This window comes from Portunus trituberculatus, chromosome 38 (assembly GCF_017591435.1).
Source record: "Portunus trituberculatus isolate SZX2019 chromosome 38, ASM1759143v1, whole genome shotgun sequence".
NCBI classification, from domain to species: domain Eukaryota; kingdom Metazoa; phylum Arthropoda; class Malacostraca; order Decapoda; family Portunidae; genus Portunus; species Portunus trituberculatus.
In genome coordinates this window covers 28,034,393-28,053,033 of record NC_059292.1, presented here as the reverse complement: position 1 = coordinate 28,053,033, position 18,641 = coordinate 28,034,393, and the positions used below count along the sequence as shown (strand labels likewise).

The 18,641-nt window shown below is 41.4% G+C and overlaps 1 protein-coding gene across 3 annotated transcripts; it reads left to right on the top strand.

The window, feature by feature from the left end:
* LOC123514856 (pyridine nucleotide-disulfide oxidoreductase domain-containing protein 2-like) lies at nt 1-12,173 on the top strand. 3 transcript variants are annotated; one of them, XM_045273104.1, is made up of 12 exons: nt 1-174; nt 877-1,064; nt 1,779-1,931; nt 2,609-2,762; nt 3,737-3,896; nt 4,212-4,353; nt 4,556-4,763; nt 5,371-5,527; nt 6,139-6,292; nt 7,076-7,183; nt 11,677-11,852; nt 11,923-12,173. In XM_045273104.1, exons 1-12 carry the CDS (start codon nt 87-89, stop codon nt 11,954-11,956), a joined length of 1,722 nt encoding a protein of 573 aa, XP_045129039.1. In that variant the 5' UTR covers nt 1-86; the 3' UTR covers nt 11,957-12,173. The 3 variants fall into 3 exon arrangements, with proteins under 3 accessions (XP_045129039.1, XP_045129040.1, XP_045129041.1); XM_045273106.1 differs by having other exon boundaries at nt 165-277; nt 11,923-12,167; XM_045273105.1 differs by having other exon boundaries at nt 11,677-12,173.
* The last annotated feature ends 6,468 nt before the right edge of the window (nt 12,174-18,641 follow it).

Sequence of the window (18,641 nt, the reverse complement as noted above, 5' to 3'; positions counted from 1 at the left end):
AGCAAAGCAGTTATCTCCAACAGACGACGCAGCGCAATCAGCTGATATCGGTGCCTTCACTCTCCGTCCCGCACAGCCACTCTGAGATGAAAGTCTTGCATCGAGGAATTCGCCGCTGTCACACTCTGGCACTCAAAAATGGCGCTACGTACGATGCTCTGATTGTAGGAGGAGGTGAGTCAGTCAATGTGCTGGGTATTTGGTATGTTTTTATGATGCTGAGAGGGAACAAGAAGGTGCAACATCACCATGTTTGGCTGGCACGGCATCTCTCAAGGTTGGCAGTGAGCACCTCTTGTTTGGGAATATTTTGAGTTGCATGCTGCTATGAGAGTCCTGGGAAGTTGGTATGTGAGGAATTGTGAGTTTTTGAGGTGTATTAGATGCAGAAAGGTGAGGAGTGTCCTTGTCCTAGCGTGGCATCTCTAGCATGGCATCCAACATCTCTTGTTCCTGAGTACCGTGGATGTTTTGCCCTGTTAATCCCATGTACATGAATGAGACCTACCTAGGGCAATTAACTAACATATTTACTGTAGTCTTCGAAGAGAAATAATGTTGTCATAGCATTCAGTCATACTTTGGACCAGGATAGTAAACGAGCTAAGTGATCATATTTAGAGCGTGGATAATATTGAACCAGCATAAGCATTTTCCTCCGTGGTTAATACAAACATTGTTTTTAAATGATGATGTGATAGTGAGCAACATAAGGATCTGTCACCTACCATATCTGAAGCTGCCTTGACAGTCTTACAGCCAGCACAGGATAGGGCATGTGTGGACAAAGATGAAGCTTGCAAAAGTAAGCCTGTGTGTGACAGTCTTGCACAACATTTTGTTTGTTTCAAATTACAATTATCTGGGACTTCACAGGCCACAATGGGCTGGTGGCTGCTGGCTACCTGGCCAAAGCTGGCAAGCGAGTGTGTCTGCTGGAGCGGCGCCATGTGCTAGGAGGCGCCGCTGTCACTGAGGAGATTGTGCCGGGCTTCAAGTTCTCAAGAGCTTCTTACGTCCTGGGACTCTTGCGGCCAAAAGTTTATCAGGATTTGGAATTAATGGTAATGTGTTTACATTTGTTAACTCACTTTGCTGCTTTAGCTTCTTCAATGGATTCATGTGCAACAACTGTTTTCTCTTCAGAATCCATTTTTACACCAGATTTCCTCTAGCTTTCCCTTTTCCTCTTTTTCTGGAAGGCACATCCTAGTGCAATAATGGTCAGAAGCAGGTCTTCTTCATGTCTGTCCATGTTGTCTGCTGCATAACACTGACCAAACACTGTACTGTGCAGAGCCATTGCTGGGAGTCACTTTAACTGTGTGCAATTAAGCTGGGCAAAACAACTGAGTGTTAAGAGCATGGTTAAGAGGAGATCAAGCCAAGGACAACAAAAGATAAAAGAGACCCAGTAAAGATGTCAGTCCCAAAAAGGAACTGCCAAAATGAATGTCCAAAATAATGAGAAGTGTCATCAAACATCTCTCACTTGCTTACCTCTTTGCATTAACCTACAGTAAGCCTTTGTTTATCAAGTCTGTTAAATGTTCATGCAAGTTTGGTATTACATTTAATCTTCTTAAATAGTTTGTATATATGTGTATAAGTGTGTACATATGATTGTGTGTGACTGATCAATTTAAGTAGAATATCTAAAGCTCATAATTGTAGTTTTGTCATGTTTCTTGCTCATGGTGGACATTATCAGTGTTATTAATTTGGTTCCTTGAGATGTCACACTTATCCTCTCCCTGAAGGAAGTTTCCCCTCTCCAGCACCATGGCCTGAAAATATACCCAAGGGACCCCAGCTCCTACACACCCCTAAGGGAGGACCACTGGGGCAAGGGTGGGCGCTCCCTTATCCTGGGGCCTCAAGAAGACCTGAATCACCAGCAGATCTCCCAGTTCTCTGTGAAGGATGCAGAGGTGGGCAGTGCTGCAGTGCCACAATGTGTATGTGTGTGTGTGTGTGTGTGTGTGTGTGTGTGTGTGTGTGTGTGTGTGTGTGTGTGTGTGTGTGTGTTTCACTGTTTGATCTGCTGCAGTCTCTGACGAGACAGCCAGACGTTACCCTACGGAACGAGCTCAGAGCTCATTATTTCCGATCTTTGGATAGGCCTGAGACCAGGCACACACCACACACCGGGACAACAAGGTCACAACTCCTCGATTTACATCCCATACCTACTCACTGCTAGGTGAACAGGGGCTACACGTGAAAGGAGACACACCCAAATATCTCCACCCGGCCGGGGAATCGAACCCCGGTCCTCTGGCTTGTGAAGCCAGCGCTCTAACCACTGAGCTACCGGGCGTGTGTGTGTGTGTGTGTGTGTGTGTGTGTGTGTGTGTGTGTGTGTGTGTGTGTGTTGGGTGTTGAGTGCTGCTTTGTAAGGTAGTAACTAATCTCTCTCTCTCCACTCCAACTGATAAAAGGGATAGTTAATTCCTCTTCCATTCCACTTTCCTAAAATGACAATGGACTTCATCATCATCACTCTTCCACTCTATTTCATCCCATTTTTTTGTGGTGTTGTTTGAATAATTGTGTGAATTATACAATGGAAGCAATTACTACTGAAAACATTGTCCTTTTCCACCAGGCTTTACCACGGTTGGAGGCACTACTGAACAAGTTTGCAGAGGCCATTGCACCACTCCTGGACGCTTCACCTCCTGATATTAACAAATTTCACAATTCAGGACTGAAAGGCAAAGTTAAGGAGTTGTTGTCTGTGAGTCCCCTTGTGAAGACAGGTAAAAGAAATATTTACATTATTCCCTCTCTCTCTCTCTCTCTCTCTCTCTCTCTCTCTCTCTCTCTCTCTCTCTCTCTCTCTCTCTCTCTCTCTCTCTCTCTCTCTCTCTCTCTCTTTTTCTTTTTTTGGTGCATCTATAATTTTTTATTAGGTCTTAATTTAGTATGAAATCATATGCTCCAAACTGATGTAAAATTGTCTGTCTATCTGTGTGTTTATGTACCATGCTGGCAATCGTACACAAGGTGACTCGGACAAAGCAATATGCACTCATACACACACCATTCATACTCTTAGCCATGTCATAAAGATGTGTGAGTGAAAATAAGAACATAAGAAAGTAAGATAAGCTAAATGAAGCCATCAGGCCTACATTTTTCAGGCCATGTAATGAACGAAAGAAAAGACCTGTTCAAGTTATGAGACTGAATATAAAAGTTTGATACCAGGAATAGAGATTATCATTAATGTATAGATTTGCAGTAGCTTTCATCAATTTCACTTTTACCTCTTTCTTCTAGTAGATTTTCACCTTTGAGAACCAAGCAGAAGTTAATTAGCCTGTATCTAGATGGTATGTATCTTGAATGAGTGGCTGTGACAGGAATCCTAAGGGCAACAGCTGTGAAGCTAAGGAAACAAGAGGCAAAGAGAGGAAATAGATATGTTGACTAGTAGATAATATGAAGAGGAGACCATTGAGAATTGAGACAGTGTTGGAATGCTTGTGGGAGAGAGGATGGATGGAGTAGTGGAAGAGAAGGGGATGAAGTATATTAGTGGAATATGTGGGCAGGATGGAGACTTTTATCATAGCCTAAAATTTAAGGAATCTTCTAGGACAGATTAGATAAAGAAGGAGGAAATAGTTTTTGTGGCAGAGAAGTAATTAATTATTGACCCCTAGATGTTGAGAGTTGCTTTACATTTATGAGAAGTGAATGTGTCAAAGTGCCTGACCTGTTTCCACAGCTGCAGCCTTGGGTAAAGACTTCCCTCAGTTCTATGAGCTAATGACAGCACCAGCCACCAAGATCCTGGACCGCTGGCTGGAGTCTGAGCCTCTCAAGGCCACGCTGGCCACGGACAGTGTCATCGGCTCCATGATGAGTCCAAATGCACCAGGCAGTGGGTAAGACTCAAGAAATGGCAGCATCACTCTCAGTATACACAATGCATCTGTTGTGTCATGATGGTTTGTGATGTTTAGTGGTGAACTTCCTTGCTTGATAGAGTGTGATATGCTTAGTCATCCTCACAGTTAGCTATGAAAGGTTGTATGCTGGTGTAGGATGCAGCTGTACCATGTACTGCCCAGGTGTTGAGCAGAAGCACAATACATCTCTGTATGAAAAGCTAAATCATGGGATTGTAGTGAGCCATTTCCATTGAATTTAGTGTACTGGTTATCAGTGGTGATGTTACTGATGTGCTTGCCAACTGACAGGTATGTGTTGCTGCACCATGTAATGGCTGAGGTGGCTGGGATCAAAGGTTCGTGGGGCTACCCTGAGGGGGGCATGGGAGGAGTCACTCAGGCCATGGCCCGGGCAGCTACCAAGGCTGGGGCTCACCTCTTCACTAACAAGGTACTAATAATGTGTGTATGTGTGTCAATTAACCTTGTTGAAATTTTGTGAAAGCAAGGTATTGTGAAGAATTAGTTTCTTCTGTAATGAATGAATTCTTTAAGTGGCATAGTAGGACCATGGTGGGCATCCAGAGGTCTTGCAATGACCTGACAGCTCCAAGCAATGCCATCCTCACTCAACTACCTATCCCATCCTGTAGCCAGTGAAGAGTATCCTGCTGGGGGATAAGAAGGAGGCTGTTGGGGTGGAGTTAGAGGATGGCAATCGTGTTTATGCCAACACTGTGCTGTCCAACGCCACAGCACACGTCACCTTCCTCAAGCTGGTGCCGGAAGGGTCCCTGCCGCCAGAGTTTGAGGCATCTGTGAGGGGCATTGATTACTCCTCCCCTGTGTGCAAAATTAATGGTACCTTTGCAGTCATTCTTTGTTTAATATGTAAAGTATTATGAAGTCCAGCAACACATGGAAATAGTGATAATGATATTTTCATTGGCCAATTAGTTTTTACAATATATACAAGGAAAGTGAATAAAAACAATGACAGATCCAAGTAGCCAATGCTTCAATATGAAATGTGTAGGAAGGCAGAGGATCAGTGAGAGATGTAGCATGAGGGATGACTTAGCAATGACTGCCTAATTTGGCTAGACATTGGAGTGCTTGGTCAGGATGCACAAGAGCCTTTAGTGAACTTACATCTGCTGGATGGGAATTAAATCTTGATTCTGAAAGTTTTGCATTTGCATTGTCATCTTGGTGTTAGCTTTCATTAGATTTTTTTCTTTACACAGCTAGTATTGATAAAGGTTTCATGAAAATAGATTTCTCAGTTTCTCCTGTGTTCTGCATTGTCCTGTGCCATTCTGAAATCATTAGATTACAGTAGAATTATGCAACACATTTCAAGTAAGGAAGTCCAGTTTTTATTAGATGTATGGTAACTTTTTGCTGTGTTTTCTTTGTGTTGTTACTTCCAGGGCACAATGTGTGATGCATGATTATTTCTTCACAGTTGCTCTGAAATCCCTTCCAAACTTCAAGGCAGATCCCAGCAGCACCAGTGAAGCCGTGATGCCTCACCACCGCTGCACCATTCACCTCAACTGTGAGAGGACAGAGCTGCTGGAGGAAGCCTACACCCAGGCTCGCCTTGGCCAGATTCCTGACTTGTGGGTGTGCCAGAGAAATCTTGTCTTGTTGCAGTTGTTAATGGGAGCCTTGGCACAAATAAACTCCTTTATTGATGTAGAATGTTGAAGCTTAAGCTGGAGACACATTGCTATACAGGATGGCAGTCAGATAGGAACTGGTGCTCAGATGTATCTCACTTAGCTTGGAAATAACTTATACCATCTTGATTGAATCCTAAACACAGATCATAACTTCATCCACTCACAACACTACCTATTTGCAATTGAAGAACATAGTAGGACTGTCACTCATGAGCTCTTACTCACTCATTGATCTTCATGTTACTGTCTTGAAATGTGCAGCAAATTTGTTTTATCTTTATCATAACCATGACTTGATTGCAAGATACCAGGATAATCTGGTGCTTTATGATCATTGGTTATGTTAAGGCCTTATGTTGGATTGTCAGTTTATAACAGAATGGGAATATGTTAATATGTTAGTTAGTAAGAGCTACAATCAGTGGCAGTGTTACCATGTTTGCATGCCCTCTGCTGGTTAAATCACTTTGGCTGAGTTAGCAATATACGTAAAGTCTTGTCTGTGTTAAATGAATCTGGGCTAAATTCATGACTTGTCTCCCCCTCAGTCCCATGATAGAGATGACCATGCCGAGCAGCTGTGACCCAACCCTGGCCCCACCCGGCTGCCATGTGGCTCTCTTCTTCACTCAGTACATCCCCTACACACGAGGGGACGGCCGGCCATGGGATGAGCAGACCAAGGTTGAGTATGCCAAGAAGGTGAGGAGCTTCAATCTTGCAGGTCTTTCTGCTATTTTAAAAGTTATGTTGTAATGGGTGAAATTTTTTACATAAAGAAAGGTACAAGTGATTTCATTCCGCTAAAGAGGGAAGGAGTAAGGAAGGTAATGTGAATAGACCAAGACAGAGTATGTCGAGGAGATGAGGAGCTCACCACATCCTGTGTATCTTTATGCCATTTTATGTGGAATATTCAGTTGAGGATGAAAAGGATGGGAAAATATGACAGGTTGGTAAGATTTAAAGTTTCTCTGTTGACAATTATGAATACTATGACAGCAGTAAGTTAGGCAGATGTGGGACAGGTACTATTGTTGTGAAGTGTTGGTCAGAGGTTGATCAGGCTGTTGTGCTCACCTCAGCTATGTTTGGACTGCGATTTATATCATAATTCTTGTGATCAGTCGACAGGCTTCTTGCAAAATGTTTTAGCTATTAGACTATCAGTCATGACTGTACCAGAAACATAGCCATCTTGTAAATATCTTGTGAAATGTGAACTGTCATTGAGAAGCTTATTGAGCTTGCTGATGGTCAGTTGTGTGCAGCTTTGGGACTCGTATTAGTGATAAGTGACAGTTCAAAGCCTCCCACCAATTCCAAAAGCTCATCTGGTTTGGTTATCAGTGCACATACCGTAACAATGCAAACTCAACTCATACAGTTACATACAGTACTGTTGCTATGTCTCACTTTTACTGCTTGTTAGCACCAAAGAGTCTATGAACCTAACACACCAGTGCCTTATGTTTCCATTTTCAGATCTTCAGTGTGGTGGATGAGTATGCGCCAGGCTTCAGCAACAGCATTGTGGGCTATGAAGTGTTGCCGCCACCCGACCTGGAGAAAATATTTGGCCTCACAGGAGGGGTAAGTGAGCAGCACAGTGTAGCCAGTGTTCCATTGTGCTCCCTCACATTTGTTATTATGAAACTCATAAATCTTTCTCATATCCTGAACCTACCAGAGCTTCATGGGTTATTGTGTACCCATTGTATGAATTTCCTCTCTCTCTCTCTCTCTCTCTCTCTCTCTCTCTCTCTCTCTCTCTCTCTCTCTCTCTCTCTCTCTCTCTCTCTCTCTCTCTCTCTCTCTCTCTCTCTCTCTCTCTCTCTCTCTCTCTCTATGTATGGTGTGTGGCACCACCGTCATGTAAACAAGGTCTTCTCCAAGCTCCGAGTTTATTACTCAAAATTGTGTCTATCCTGTGCCTTCTACCAACCCAAGTACAACAGACAAGGTATATGAAGGGGCAGAGATCATGTTGAACTGTAGTAGTGGTTAAATAGACAAAGTATCTATGAAGTAACCATGGAAAAATAAACCTTCTCTCTACCTACCTTCCTGTAGAGACTGCCTGGTTTTTGCACATACGTAGAGAGATTTACTGCAGCTAACGCTACCCCTGCCCAACCTGATACTTATTGCCACCTTCTGCCCGCTGTTCTTATTTCAATAAGGATAAACATGGCTGAGTACGGCTCTGTAGAGACGGTGCGGGCACTACAACCCAATGAAATTAGTAAAATGACTAATGCACAGTTAAAAAGAGCTCTATCTACCATAATGACCGAAGGTAGGGGAGATGAGCCCACGAACGCTGACCTGCTGGAGGAGCTACGGAAGCTGCGTGACGAGGTAGCAGAGATAAAAGACCTCAAGCAAGAGGTAAAAACTCAATCTACAAAATTAGATGATGCATACACAACTATATACTATCAGCAGCTGTTTCTCGAGTTTCTTGATGGCAAGGAACGACGAGAGAACATCATAATCACTGGCTTGCACGAGGATGCTGATGATATAGGACGAACAGACTCAGATAAAGTGAAGAGTGTTCTGGACGCAGCAGGCTACTCTGACCCCTTTGACACGAACACCTGGAAGATACGACGACTCGGACAAGTGAACGACAGGAAGAAGAGACCTCTGCACGTAACGGCGAATAGCTCAAGACAACGTGATAACATCTTGAGAGTGGCAAAAAATCTGAAATACGCGGAAGGGAATATGGCCAGAGTATATATTAAAAAGGACACCCACCCTGCTATCAGAAAGGAACAAGCCTGTATGAGACAACGTGAAAAGGAAGAAAGAGACAAACCAGTCAACGTAGGGACGAATATCGTTTACGATTGGAAAAATCGGGTGCTACTTCGAGATGGTGTAATTATAGATCGATTCTCTCCCTGGTTTTTCTAGGCAACAGACAAAATAAGGAAGAGTGTTACTTGAAAATATGCTCATGGAATGTTTGTGGTTTAAAGAACAAGCTACAAGATCCTGGTATATGGAAGTTTATTTCAAATTATGATATAGTGTTTATTCTAGAATCTAAAAAAATACTTTAACTTGAACGTGCCTGGGTATGATGTTTATGTAAATGTATCACGTGATGGATGTCATCGTGGTGGTTTGCTAATGTTGGTGAAGTGTGGAGTGTCAAGTGAGTTGTCCAATGTTAATACAAATGATGAGGGACAGATATGGATAACTATGTCGAGGCGGTCAAATTTGAAAGTTGGGGGTGTATGTATCCCCCCCGAAGACTCGCCCTACTTTAATTCATCTCAACACAGTACGCTAGAAGCCCACACTCGCACTAGTGATAACATTATAGTGTTGGGTGATTTCAACGGTAGAGTTGGCACACCATGCATTGTAAAAGAAAATGGAGAGACATATCAGTATAATAGTGTTAATGATGTGTCAGTAAATAACCACGGCCGAACAATAGTGAACATGTGCAATAATAATGATATGGTGATTGTAAATAATCTGAAGTACGATGATAAACAGTACAATGGACAATTAACTTTTAAAAGACGGGACAAATGGCTTTCCGAAATTGATTTGTGCCTATCTAAAAGTAAGTCTCTAAATATGATAAAAGAAATAAAAATACATAGCGAGGTCCTGGGATCTGACCACGCATCGATATCAATAGTGCTAGTCGTCAACGTGGCCAGTACCGTAACACCTAAGGAATTAATACACAGAGCAGCTGCCCTTGCGCAGTCACACTATGCCCAATTACCTACACTACGACATAAACTGAAGAAATCTATAAACCATAAGGAGATAAATGAGGAAATGTTTGTGGAGATGTTGCAGAACACACCGCCACCTGTACTAGACTACGAGGACAACACTGAACAAGCAATATCTACGTGTTGTGATGTCATCATGAAAACTGCAGAGAGATGTGTCAAGGATGTGCGATCTACAGAAAACCAATGGGACCAAAATCAACCACGGTAGGATCGGATTATGCAGGCAAATGATAGCAAATTATTATGGAACTCGATAAATTGGAAAGGAAAGGTAGATATTAAAGAGGTTGAAGGACCAAATGATGATCAGTTTAAAGAACATGTGGAAAAATTGCTGAACCTTGAAAATATTGCTGATATAGGAGATGTGGATATAGAAAACGGAGTTCCATATATACCGGTTCTGGACGACCCGTTCTCTGTAGATGAGTTGAAGGAGGCTGTGAGGTGTACAAATACAAACAAGAGTTATAGTGGTATATGTCCAGGTCTGATGAATGTGTTCCCATATGCTTGGCTACTGTTATAGTAAATTAGTATGCATTTTCAAATCAGGTAACAGAATGCTTTGCAATAATTATCGCGGAATATCTATCATGGACACATTTGCAAAATTATATGATACCTTGATCCTTAACAGATTAAAGTTATGGTGTGAAATTAGCAAGTGTCAAGCTGGAGCTCAAAAGAAAAGAAGTTGTATAGAACAATCCTGGCATTACGTCTTTTATGCGATTACTCTGTTTTTAAAAAGGTTCAATTATATGTTCTTTTTGTTGACTTTAGTAAGGCTTACGACCGTGTATCAAGGAAGAAAATGATTGAGGTGTTAAAATCAATGGGTTGTGGTAAACGAATGTTAAGAGCTATCCAAGCAATGTATGAAGGAACGAAACATATATTAAAATCTGCTACTATTTGTGCTTCAGTAGGTGTTCGGCAAGGTGCGCCATCTAGTTGTATTCTTTTATTATGTATATAAACAGATTGGTTAAAATGATTAGTGATGCTGTGGTAACAGATGGTTTTTTAGGTGGTATAAATGTACTCCTACTGATGGATGATGCAGTAATTTTAGCAACCAGCAGGGAGTTGTGTATACATAAATTTGGAGTATTGGTGAAGTATTGTGATGAGTATGGAATGATAATTAATGAGAAGAAAACCAAATTTTTTGTCATTAACGGAGAGAGACATGATAAAGAAACTCTGAAGGTTGGTGATGTAACAGTAAACTACGCCCCTCAGTACTTGTACCTTGGGGCCTGGTTTACTGATACTGGTCTTACAGTGTAAAAAAGAAAGTGTTTGATGCGGCCGTAACTTCAGCTTTGTTATACTACTACTACTACTACTAAGAGGGAGAACTGCCAAGGGCATAAAACTGTATTAGAAAAAAAGGTCCACTAGAATTGCAGGCTCCATAAAAGATTAGAATGAATTAGTGAAAAGAGTGGTACAAATGTCTTGACACCTCTCTCTTAAAAGAAGTTAAGTCATAGGAAGATGGGAATACAGAAGCAGGTAGGGAGTTCCAGAGTTTACCAGTGCAAGGTATGAATGATTGAGAATACTGGTTAACTCTTGTATTAAAGGGTTGGACAGAATAGGGATGAGAGGAAGAAGAAAGCCTTGTGCAACAAGGCTGCAGGAGGAGGGGAGGCATGCAGTTAACAAGATCAGTAGAACAGTTAGCATGAAAATAGCGATAAAAGATAGAAAGAGGTTCAACTTTTCAGCATTGAGAAAGAGGCTGAAAACAGTCAGTCAGAGGAGGGGAGTTGATGAAACAAAAAGCTTTTGATTCCATCCTATCTAATAAAGTGCATAAGTGGAACCCCGCCCCCAAACATGTGAAGAGTGCTCCATACAAGGACGGATAAGGCCCTTGTACAGAGTTAGCAGTTGGAGGGGCGAGAAAAGCTGGCAGAGACACCGCCAAACACCTAACTTTATAGAAGCTATTTTAGCAAGAGATGAGATGTGAAGTTTTCAGTTAAGATTATGAGTAAAGGACAGACCGAGGATATTTAGTATGGAAGAGGGAAACAGTTGAATGTCATTGAAGAAGAGGGGATAGTTGTCAGGAAGGTTGTGTCAAGTTGATAGATGGAGGAAGTGAGTTTTTGAGGCATTGATAACTACTAAGTTCTCTCTGCCCCAATCAGAAATCTTAGAGAGATCAGAAGTCAGGCATTCTGTGGTGTCACTATGTGATCTGCCTCCACTAAGTATTTTGCATTTATTGATGTTAAATATATGGTTTTATACACCTACAGAAAATTACTCATGTTGATTTGATATTTTCAGAACATTTTCCATGGTGCAATGTCCCTGGACCAGCTATTTGTGTCCCGGCCATCTCCTCTGCAGGCGGGACCGACCACCCCCATCCCCGGCTTGCTGTTGTGTGGCTCCGGGGCACACCCTGGTGGAGGCGTCATGGGAGCAGCAGGCAGGCTGGCCTCCCTCACTGCTCTTAGGGGGTAGACAATTCATTTGTACATCCTGATTATATCTGGTGCTTTTTTTTTATTTATTTATTTTTCTTTACAGAAGGGCCTCAGCCAAAGATAACAGAAAAGGTTAAGAAATTGTCTCCTGAAGGTGGCAATCTGATTTTTTCTCACACAGAAAGATAATTTAGGAGGTGGCTTTTATAATTAAGTTCTACTGGGCAACAATGTTATTTGTATTCAAAGTGAACCAAGCTATGAACAGTGATGGCTTTCATAGCTCCCGTGCAAATAGCCAGCATTTGGTGACTCACAAGTAGGCAATATTCTAATACTATGATATGAGTATCATGTTACCTAATTGTATTTACCTAATTGTAACATACGGAAAAGAGCTATGCTCGTGTTGTCCCGTCTCCATATCTATTAATGTCCAGCTTTTTCTTAAAATCATGAATATTCCTTGCGTTGACCACTTCCACGTCTAAACTATTCCATGCTTCCACCCTTCTATGAGGGAAGCTATATTTTTCACATCTCTCCTATAAGTGGCCATTTTAGTTTTTTCCCATGCCCTCTCGACATTCTTCCATTCCACATACACAGATCTTCCCTATCCATTTTTCCATGCCAATCATCACTCTGTATATTGCTATCAGGTCTCCCTTTCTCTTCTGTTTTCCAGGGTTGGAAGTTGCATTCTTTTCAGTCTGTCTTCATAAGTCAAATCTCTTAAGTCAGGCACCATTTTCGTTGCAGCCCTCTGTACTTTCTCTAGTTTCCTTATGTGTTTCTTTAAGTTCGAGCCCACTGTATTGTTGCATATTCAAGCCTCGGTCTTATCATTGCAGTAATTATTTTCTTCATCATTTCTTCATCTAGATATACGAACGCCACTCTTATGTTCCTCAATAAGTTCAATACTTCTCCAATTATTTTGTTTATATGTCTCTCTGGCGATAGGTCATTGGTAATTGTCACCCCAAGGTCTTTTTCTTCATGACTGGTTTTATGTCTTCATTTCCTATCTTGTACATACTCCTGATTCTTCTTTCACTCTTGCCAAACTCTATTTTCTTGCATTTTGTCGTGTTGAACTCCATTTGCCATGTACAGCTCCATTTCCATATTCTGTCCAAGTCTTCCTGGAGTAGTTCGCAATCTTTGTCACATCTCACTTTTCGTAACAATTTTGCATCGTCTGCAAATAGGCTCACATAACTGGACACCCCATCCACCATGTCATTTATGTAGACTGCGAACATTACTGGTGCCAACACTGATCCCTGTGGAACTCCACTCTCCACCAATCCCCATTCTGATGGTCTGTCCTTAATTATTGTTCTCATTTCTCTTCCTACCAAAAGTCTTCCATCCATTTTAGTAAACTGCCATGCACTCCTCCTACCATTTCAAGTTTCCAGATCAGTCTCTGGTGTGGTACCTTATCAAAGGCCTTTTTTAAATCCAGATATATTCCATCAGCCCAACCATCTCTTTCCTGTATTACATCTATCACCCTCGAATAGTAACATATCAGGTTTGTCGTGCATGAACGCCCTTTCCTAAAACCAAATTGACACTCACAAAGTATGTCATTTTTCTCCAAGAAGTCTGTCCATCTAGTCTTCACCACCCTCTCACACATCTTAGCTACCACACTTGTAAGTGACACTGGTCTATAGTTCAATGGGTCTCTCTTGTTACCTGATTTATAGATTGGGACAATGTTAGCTCTTTTCCAGTCTTGGGGCACTACGCCTTCCCTTAATGAGGCATCAATTACTTCACAAACTTTTTCTGCCAATTGCTCCCTGCATTCTCTTAAAATCCATCCTGATACCCCATCAGGTCCCACAGCTTTTCTCACTTCTAAACTCCCCATCATGTTCTTGATCTCCTCCACCGTTACTTGAAACTCCTTCATAATCCCTTTCTGTTCCATTACCAGTGGTTTGTCAAAAGCAGTCTCCTTTGTGAATACCTTCCGAAAGCATCCATTCATAGCCTCTGCCATTTCCCTGGGATCTTCACTGTATACTCCATTTACTTCTAAACTTTCAATACTTTCTCTATTTTTGATGTTGTTGTTCACATGTCTGTAAAAAAGCCTTGGTTGGTCTTTACATTTATCAATTATATCCTTTTCTTGTTTCTTTCTTTCTTCTCTTCTAATCAACACATATTCATTTCTTGCTCTTTTGTAACTTTCCCACTGCTTAATCCGTCTTTTCCTTCTCCACCTCTTCCATGCATCCTCTTTTCTTGTTCTAGCCTTTTCACATCTATCGTTAAACCAGTCCTGCTTTCCAACTTCTCTATGTTGTCTTATTGGTACAAATTTTTCTCACCTTCTTTGTATATTTTTATAAATTCCTTCCACTTTTCATTTGCTCCTTAGCACTCTTGAATTTCATCCAATTTGTCTCTTGAAAGAATTTCTTTAGGTTTCCAAAATCTGTCTTGGCATAATTCCATCTTCCCACTTTATATTCTTCATTTCTTCTAGATTTCTCTTCGTCTATCACCTTGAACTCCAAAACTGCATGATCACTCTTTGCTAAAGGGCACTCCACCCTCATCTCCTCAATGACCATTGGCTCTGTACTAAAGACCAAGTCCAGTCTTGACGATGCTCCCTCTCCTCCAAACCTAGTATCTTCTTTGACCCACTGAGTTAACACATTTTCCATTGCCAGTGTCAATAGTGTATTTCCCCATGTTGTCTCTGATCCTTCCATTGACCAGTCCTCCCAACACACCTCTTTACAATTAAAATCTCCCATCATTATAGTTCGTTCACAGCCACCCAACATTTCTTCCAGACATGTTCCTGTATCACTTATCATTTCTTCATATTCCTGTACTGACCATGCATTTGTCTTAGGTGGTACGTACACCACTATGTAGTGCCTCTTTTTCCTTCATTAGTTTCTGCTCTGATCTTTAGCACTTCTGCCTTTCCCATACCTTTTTCACTTGATCCACCTTTATATCTTTTTAACCAGCAACATCACTCCTCCTCCCATCTTACCTACTCTATTTCTTTTCCAAACGTTATATTTCCTTCTCCAACCTTCATCAGGTCTTCTCCTCTCTCAGTTTTGTTTCAGTAAGACCCACAATATCTGGGTTCTTGTCCCTCAAGTAATCGTTGAGTTCTAAAATCCCGATATCACTCCATTTATGTTGGAATACATTACATTTCGCTCATATGTAAGTTTCTTTAGTCCTTTCTTGCTGTACTTTTCTGGGTTATGAACCACTTCCTCAGTCTCATATCCAAGATTCTCCAGAAAACTCTTTCTTCTCTTCTTCTGTCCTCTCTTCATTTTTTTCAAAGCCTCCTTTCTCAACTCATTTAACATTTCTCTTTCCTTTTCACCGAGATCTCTTCTCAACCAAATCTTCCTTGTTGTTTCCTGCTGGGCTAGCCTCCATGACTTCTCCACCAATTCATCTACATCCTTTTGTGACTTAAGTTTGATTCTTATTGGCCTCATACCTTCTCTTGTGAACTTTCCAATTCTATGGAAGTCCTCTATTTCTTGTACTAGGTCTTTTCCTCCTCTTGCACCACATTAATGATATTATTTATCACCTTTTTATGTTTTTCTCTCTCCATTTTACTCGGTGTCTTATCCTCCTCCACACCAAATATCACCACACATCTCTTTTGTCTACAGTTTCCTCACCAATGTCTCATTTGACTTAATAACCTTCACCACTTTCTCAGCTATCTTCTCTTCTATGATCTGTTGATCTATAATTTCAGCAAGGCCCAAAGTTTTCTCCCTGACTCTTTGATTTCCTTTTCCAGACTTGCAACTTTGTAATTTACCTCCTTTCTTTCCACTTCCTGACTTTTTTCCATTCAGCCTGCTTCTCCATCACTTTTCCTAGAGATTCTCCACATTTTTCGCAATTCACTTTAATTAGCTTAACTTCCTCTTTCAGTGCTGCATTTTCCTTCTTCATATCGGCACAGTCTCTCTTTACATTGTCATAACTCGTTTCCAGGCCCTCATACTTTTCAAACAGTTTTTCAATTTTACCTTCTAACTCCAGAATTTTCTTCACATAAGCGCTCTTCTCCATTATTCCTTGAAACCCTGTGAAGTCTGATTCCTCTTTCGAGTTCACGGCCGCCATGTTGCGCAGACGTAAACAAACCAGCTGATGGCTCAAACGCAGGCTACAGTTTATATTTACCTTCACTGGACATTATTTTGCTAATCAACAGTTAACATGACTATATGGAGACGGGACAAACATTACCAGCTCCTTTCCCACCTTGGTTACTCTTAGGTAACTGTAGAATTATAGATGATTGCTCTGGAGCTCAGCGACCACCTCCGCCATCGACGATGTCCCGTGTGTGTGTGTGTGTGTGTGTGTCACAACCCCTCTCTCTCTCTCTCTCTCTCTCTCTCTCTCTCTCTCTCTCTCTCTCTCTCTCTCCGAACAAACCGAATCACCATTTCACTAACAAAGCTTTGATTCACCAAACCCAGATAACAGATTGATACAATGGTTTTCACATTATTCATAGGGTGCAAATTCTTGAGAACTCGGCTAATCATTGATTGGTATTGAAAATTAGCCGTGTTGAGAGAGTAAAGTGTTTCTGAACCATTGCTCGAAGCCTGTGTGAGTCACAGGGAAAGGAGGACCTGAGCCAGTGGGGTGTTGGGTGGTAGGAGAAAGTCCTGCTATGTTGCCATGTTTAGTGTATAGTGATGGCTTAGTGTGTGGAGGTGTGAGTGGCGTGTGGTGTGTGTTATTCCTCTATTGGTGTGATATGTGGACGCGGGGAGGGGCAGCAGCTGGTGCAAGTGTCAGTGTTGCCACTTGCCAGATGGAATTGATGAATTCTCAGATTTTACTTTGAAAAATCAGTAGATTGAAACTTTTTTTGGTAGTTTATATATATATATATATATATATATATATATATATATATATATATATATATATATATATATATATTGCACGTCACATGTCTTTTTTTTTATATTATCTACCAAAGGTAAATAATATTAAATACGCGTGCAATGCAAACATGAGCAATTTAAATAATGTGTTATCATATTTTTTTGGCAACAAACACGATTTTTTTTAAAGGTTTATTATTAAAGAATAAGATCATGCTGAGAATTCCGCAGACAAATTATACTTTTCATATCTTCCGGTACTCAAATGAAAAAGAAAAACAAAAATTGGAACACTTTGATCTAAGTGCAGAAGGAAAATGAACATAAGAACTTAAGAAATGAGGAGACTGCAAGAGGCCAGATAGACCTACACGAGGCAGTTCCTTTTCTCCCATCCTCCGAACAAATCAATGTTCTATCCAACCAATTATCCACAACCAGCTAATACAAAACCGTAGATAGGTTGAGTTTAGAGAACAGTAAGTAGTTGGCTGAGTAATTGGCTACACTCGTAAATTAGCACACTCCACCCACATCACTTCGCAAACGCAGCCCGCTAATATTTTAGGCTCTATTTTAAATCAACACAAAATTGAACTTTTAAACAGCATAAGTATATTCTCTGAAGACTTACAGGTGCGTGTGTGTTGCCTTAGGAGCCTAAGAGTCAAGACTGTATAGCGCCCGAACCAGTGACATCGGTTACAGTACTATCGGTTTGTTGTCCGTCAGCTGAGATTCGGTACATGAAAGAGACACGTACTCCACAACCCTCTCTCTCTCTCTCTCTCTCTCTCTCTCTCTCTCTCCGTCGTGTCTAAGCGCGGTGCAACCTCATAACTCTCTCTCTCTCTCTCTCTCTCTCTCTCTCTCTGTAGATTTCGTGGATTTCTCGAGAGGTTTGATCGAAAAATCAGTAGATTTGACCATATTTTCGAAATCTGTCGGTAGATCGGTAGATTCATCAGAAATTCAGTAGATCTACCGATTCATCGGTCAACACTTCAGCAGAGTATAGGTGAGTATTGAGGTGTGACATGAATACTATGGTAGGAGTGAAGGATGACTTCCTGTGTGTATGTGTTTGCCATAATTCTAATAATGTTCACATGTCTGTCTGTCTGTCTTGGTGTTTGTTATCATTGTTGCATCAGCATAAGCCGTGGATGCCAAACACGTGCAACACTTTGAGTGCGGTGCAAATAAATCATGTGCTCGATACGAACAATGTTTATTTACTGAAATCACACTGGTGTGCACAGTTCAGAACAATTTGAACTGACAATGGTGGTCAGCAGAACCAGCCGCGTCCACTAACAGCCTTACTTTTGCGAGTCAGTCGGTCGGCGGATCACTGGCGCTTGGCACTTAGTGGGCGGCCGCGGTTGCCCGGAGCCTAAGGGCGTCAAGCATCGCTTCATGCACAGTGGAGGGCGTTTTGACACATTGTCAATGCTATGTATATTTGTTTTCAAATGTACTGAGAGTACTTATGGTCACATCTGTCAGTTTGTCTGTGTTTGTGTTTCTGATTATCTTTAGTTTGTCTGCCTGTCTGAGCGTAAATGTTGTCTGTTTGTCTGTCGGTCTGCGGTTAGGTATTGCCTGTCTATCTGCATTTTCGGTGACTCCTTTATGTCTGTGGGTCTGTGTCTGTATTGTTACTAACGTCTGTCCGTCTGTTAGTCTGCAGCGTGTGTATAAGTTAATGTTTCAGATATCGGACTTTGTGTGTCCGATGTTGTCTAAGTGTTCTTTGATCAATTTATTATATGTATATTATTTTGCACAAGGAAGGTAGACAAAGAACAAAAGCAATTAAATTAAAAAAGTGTACGTACCTCATTTGTTCCCGCAGGTGAGTGCTTGATGAGCAGCAAGGGAG

Excerpts from the sequence above, each read along its gene's own strand:
- LOC123514856 (XM_045273104.1), top strand. The coding sequence starts at position 87 with ATGAAAGTCTTGCATCGAGGAATTCGCCGCTGTCACACTCTGGCACTC. Across the intron at positions 175-876 it reads TGCTCTGATTGTAGGAGGAG|GCCACAATGGGCTGGTGGCT; the intron begins GTGAGTCAGTCA and ends GGGACTTCACAG. Across the intron at positions 7,184-11,676 it reads TATTTGGCCTCACAGGAGGG|AACATTTTCCATGGTGCAAT; the intron begins GTAAGTGAGCAG and ends TGATATTTTCAG.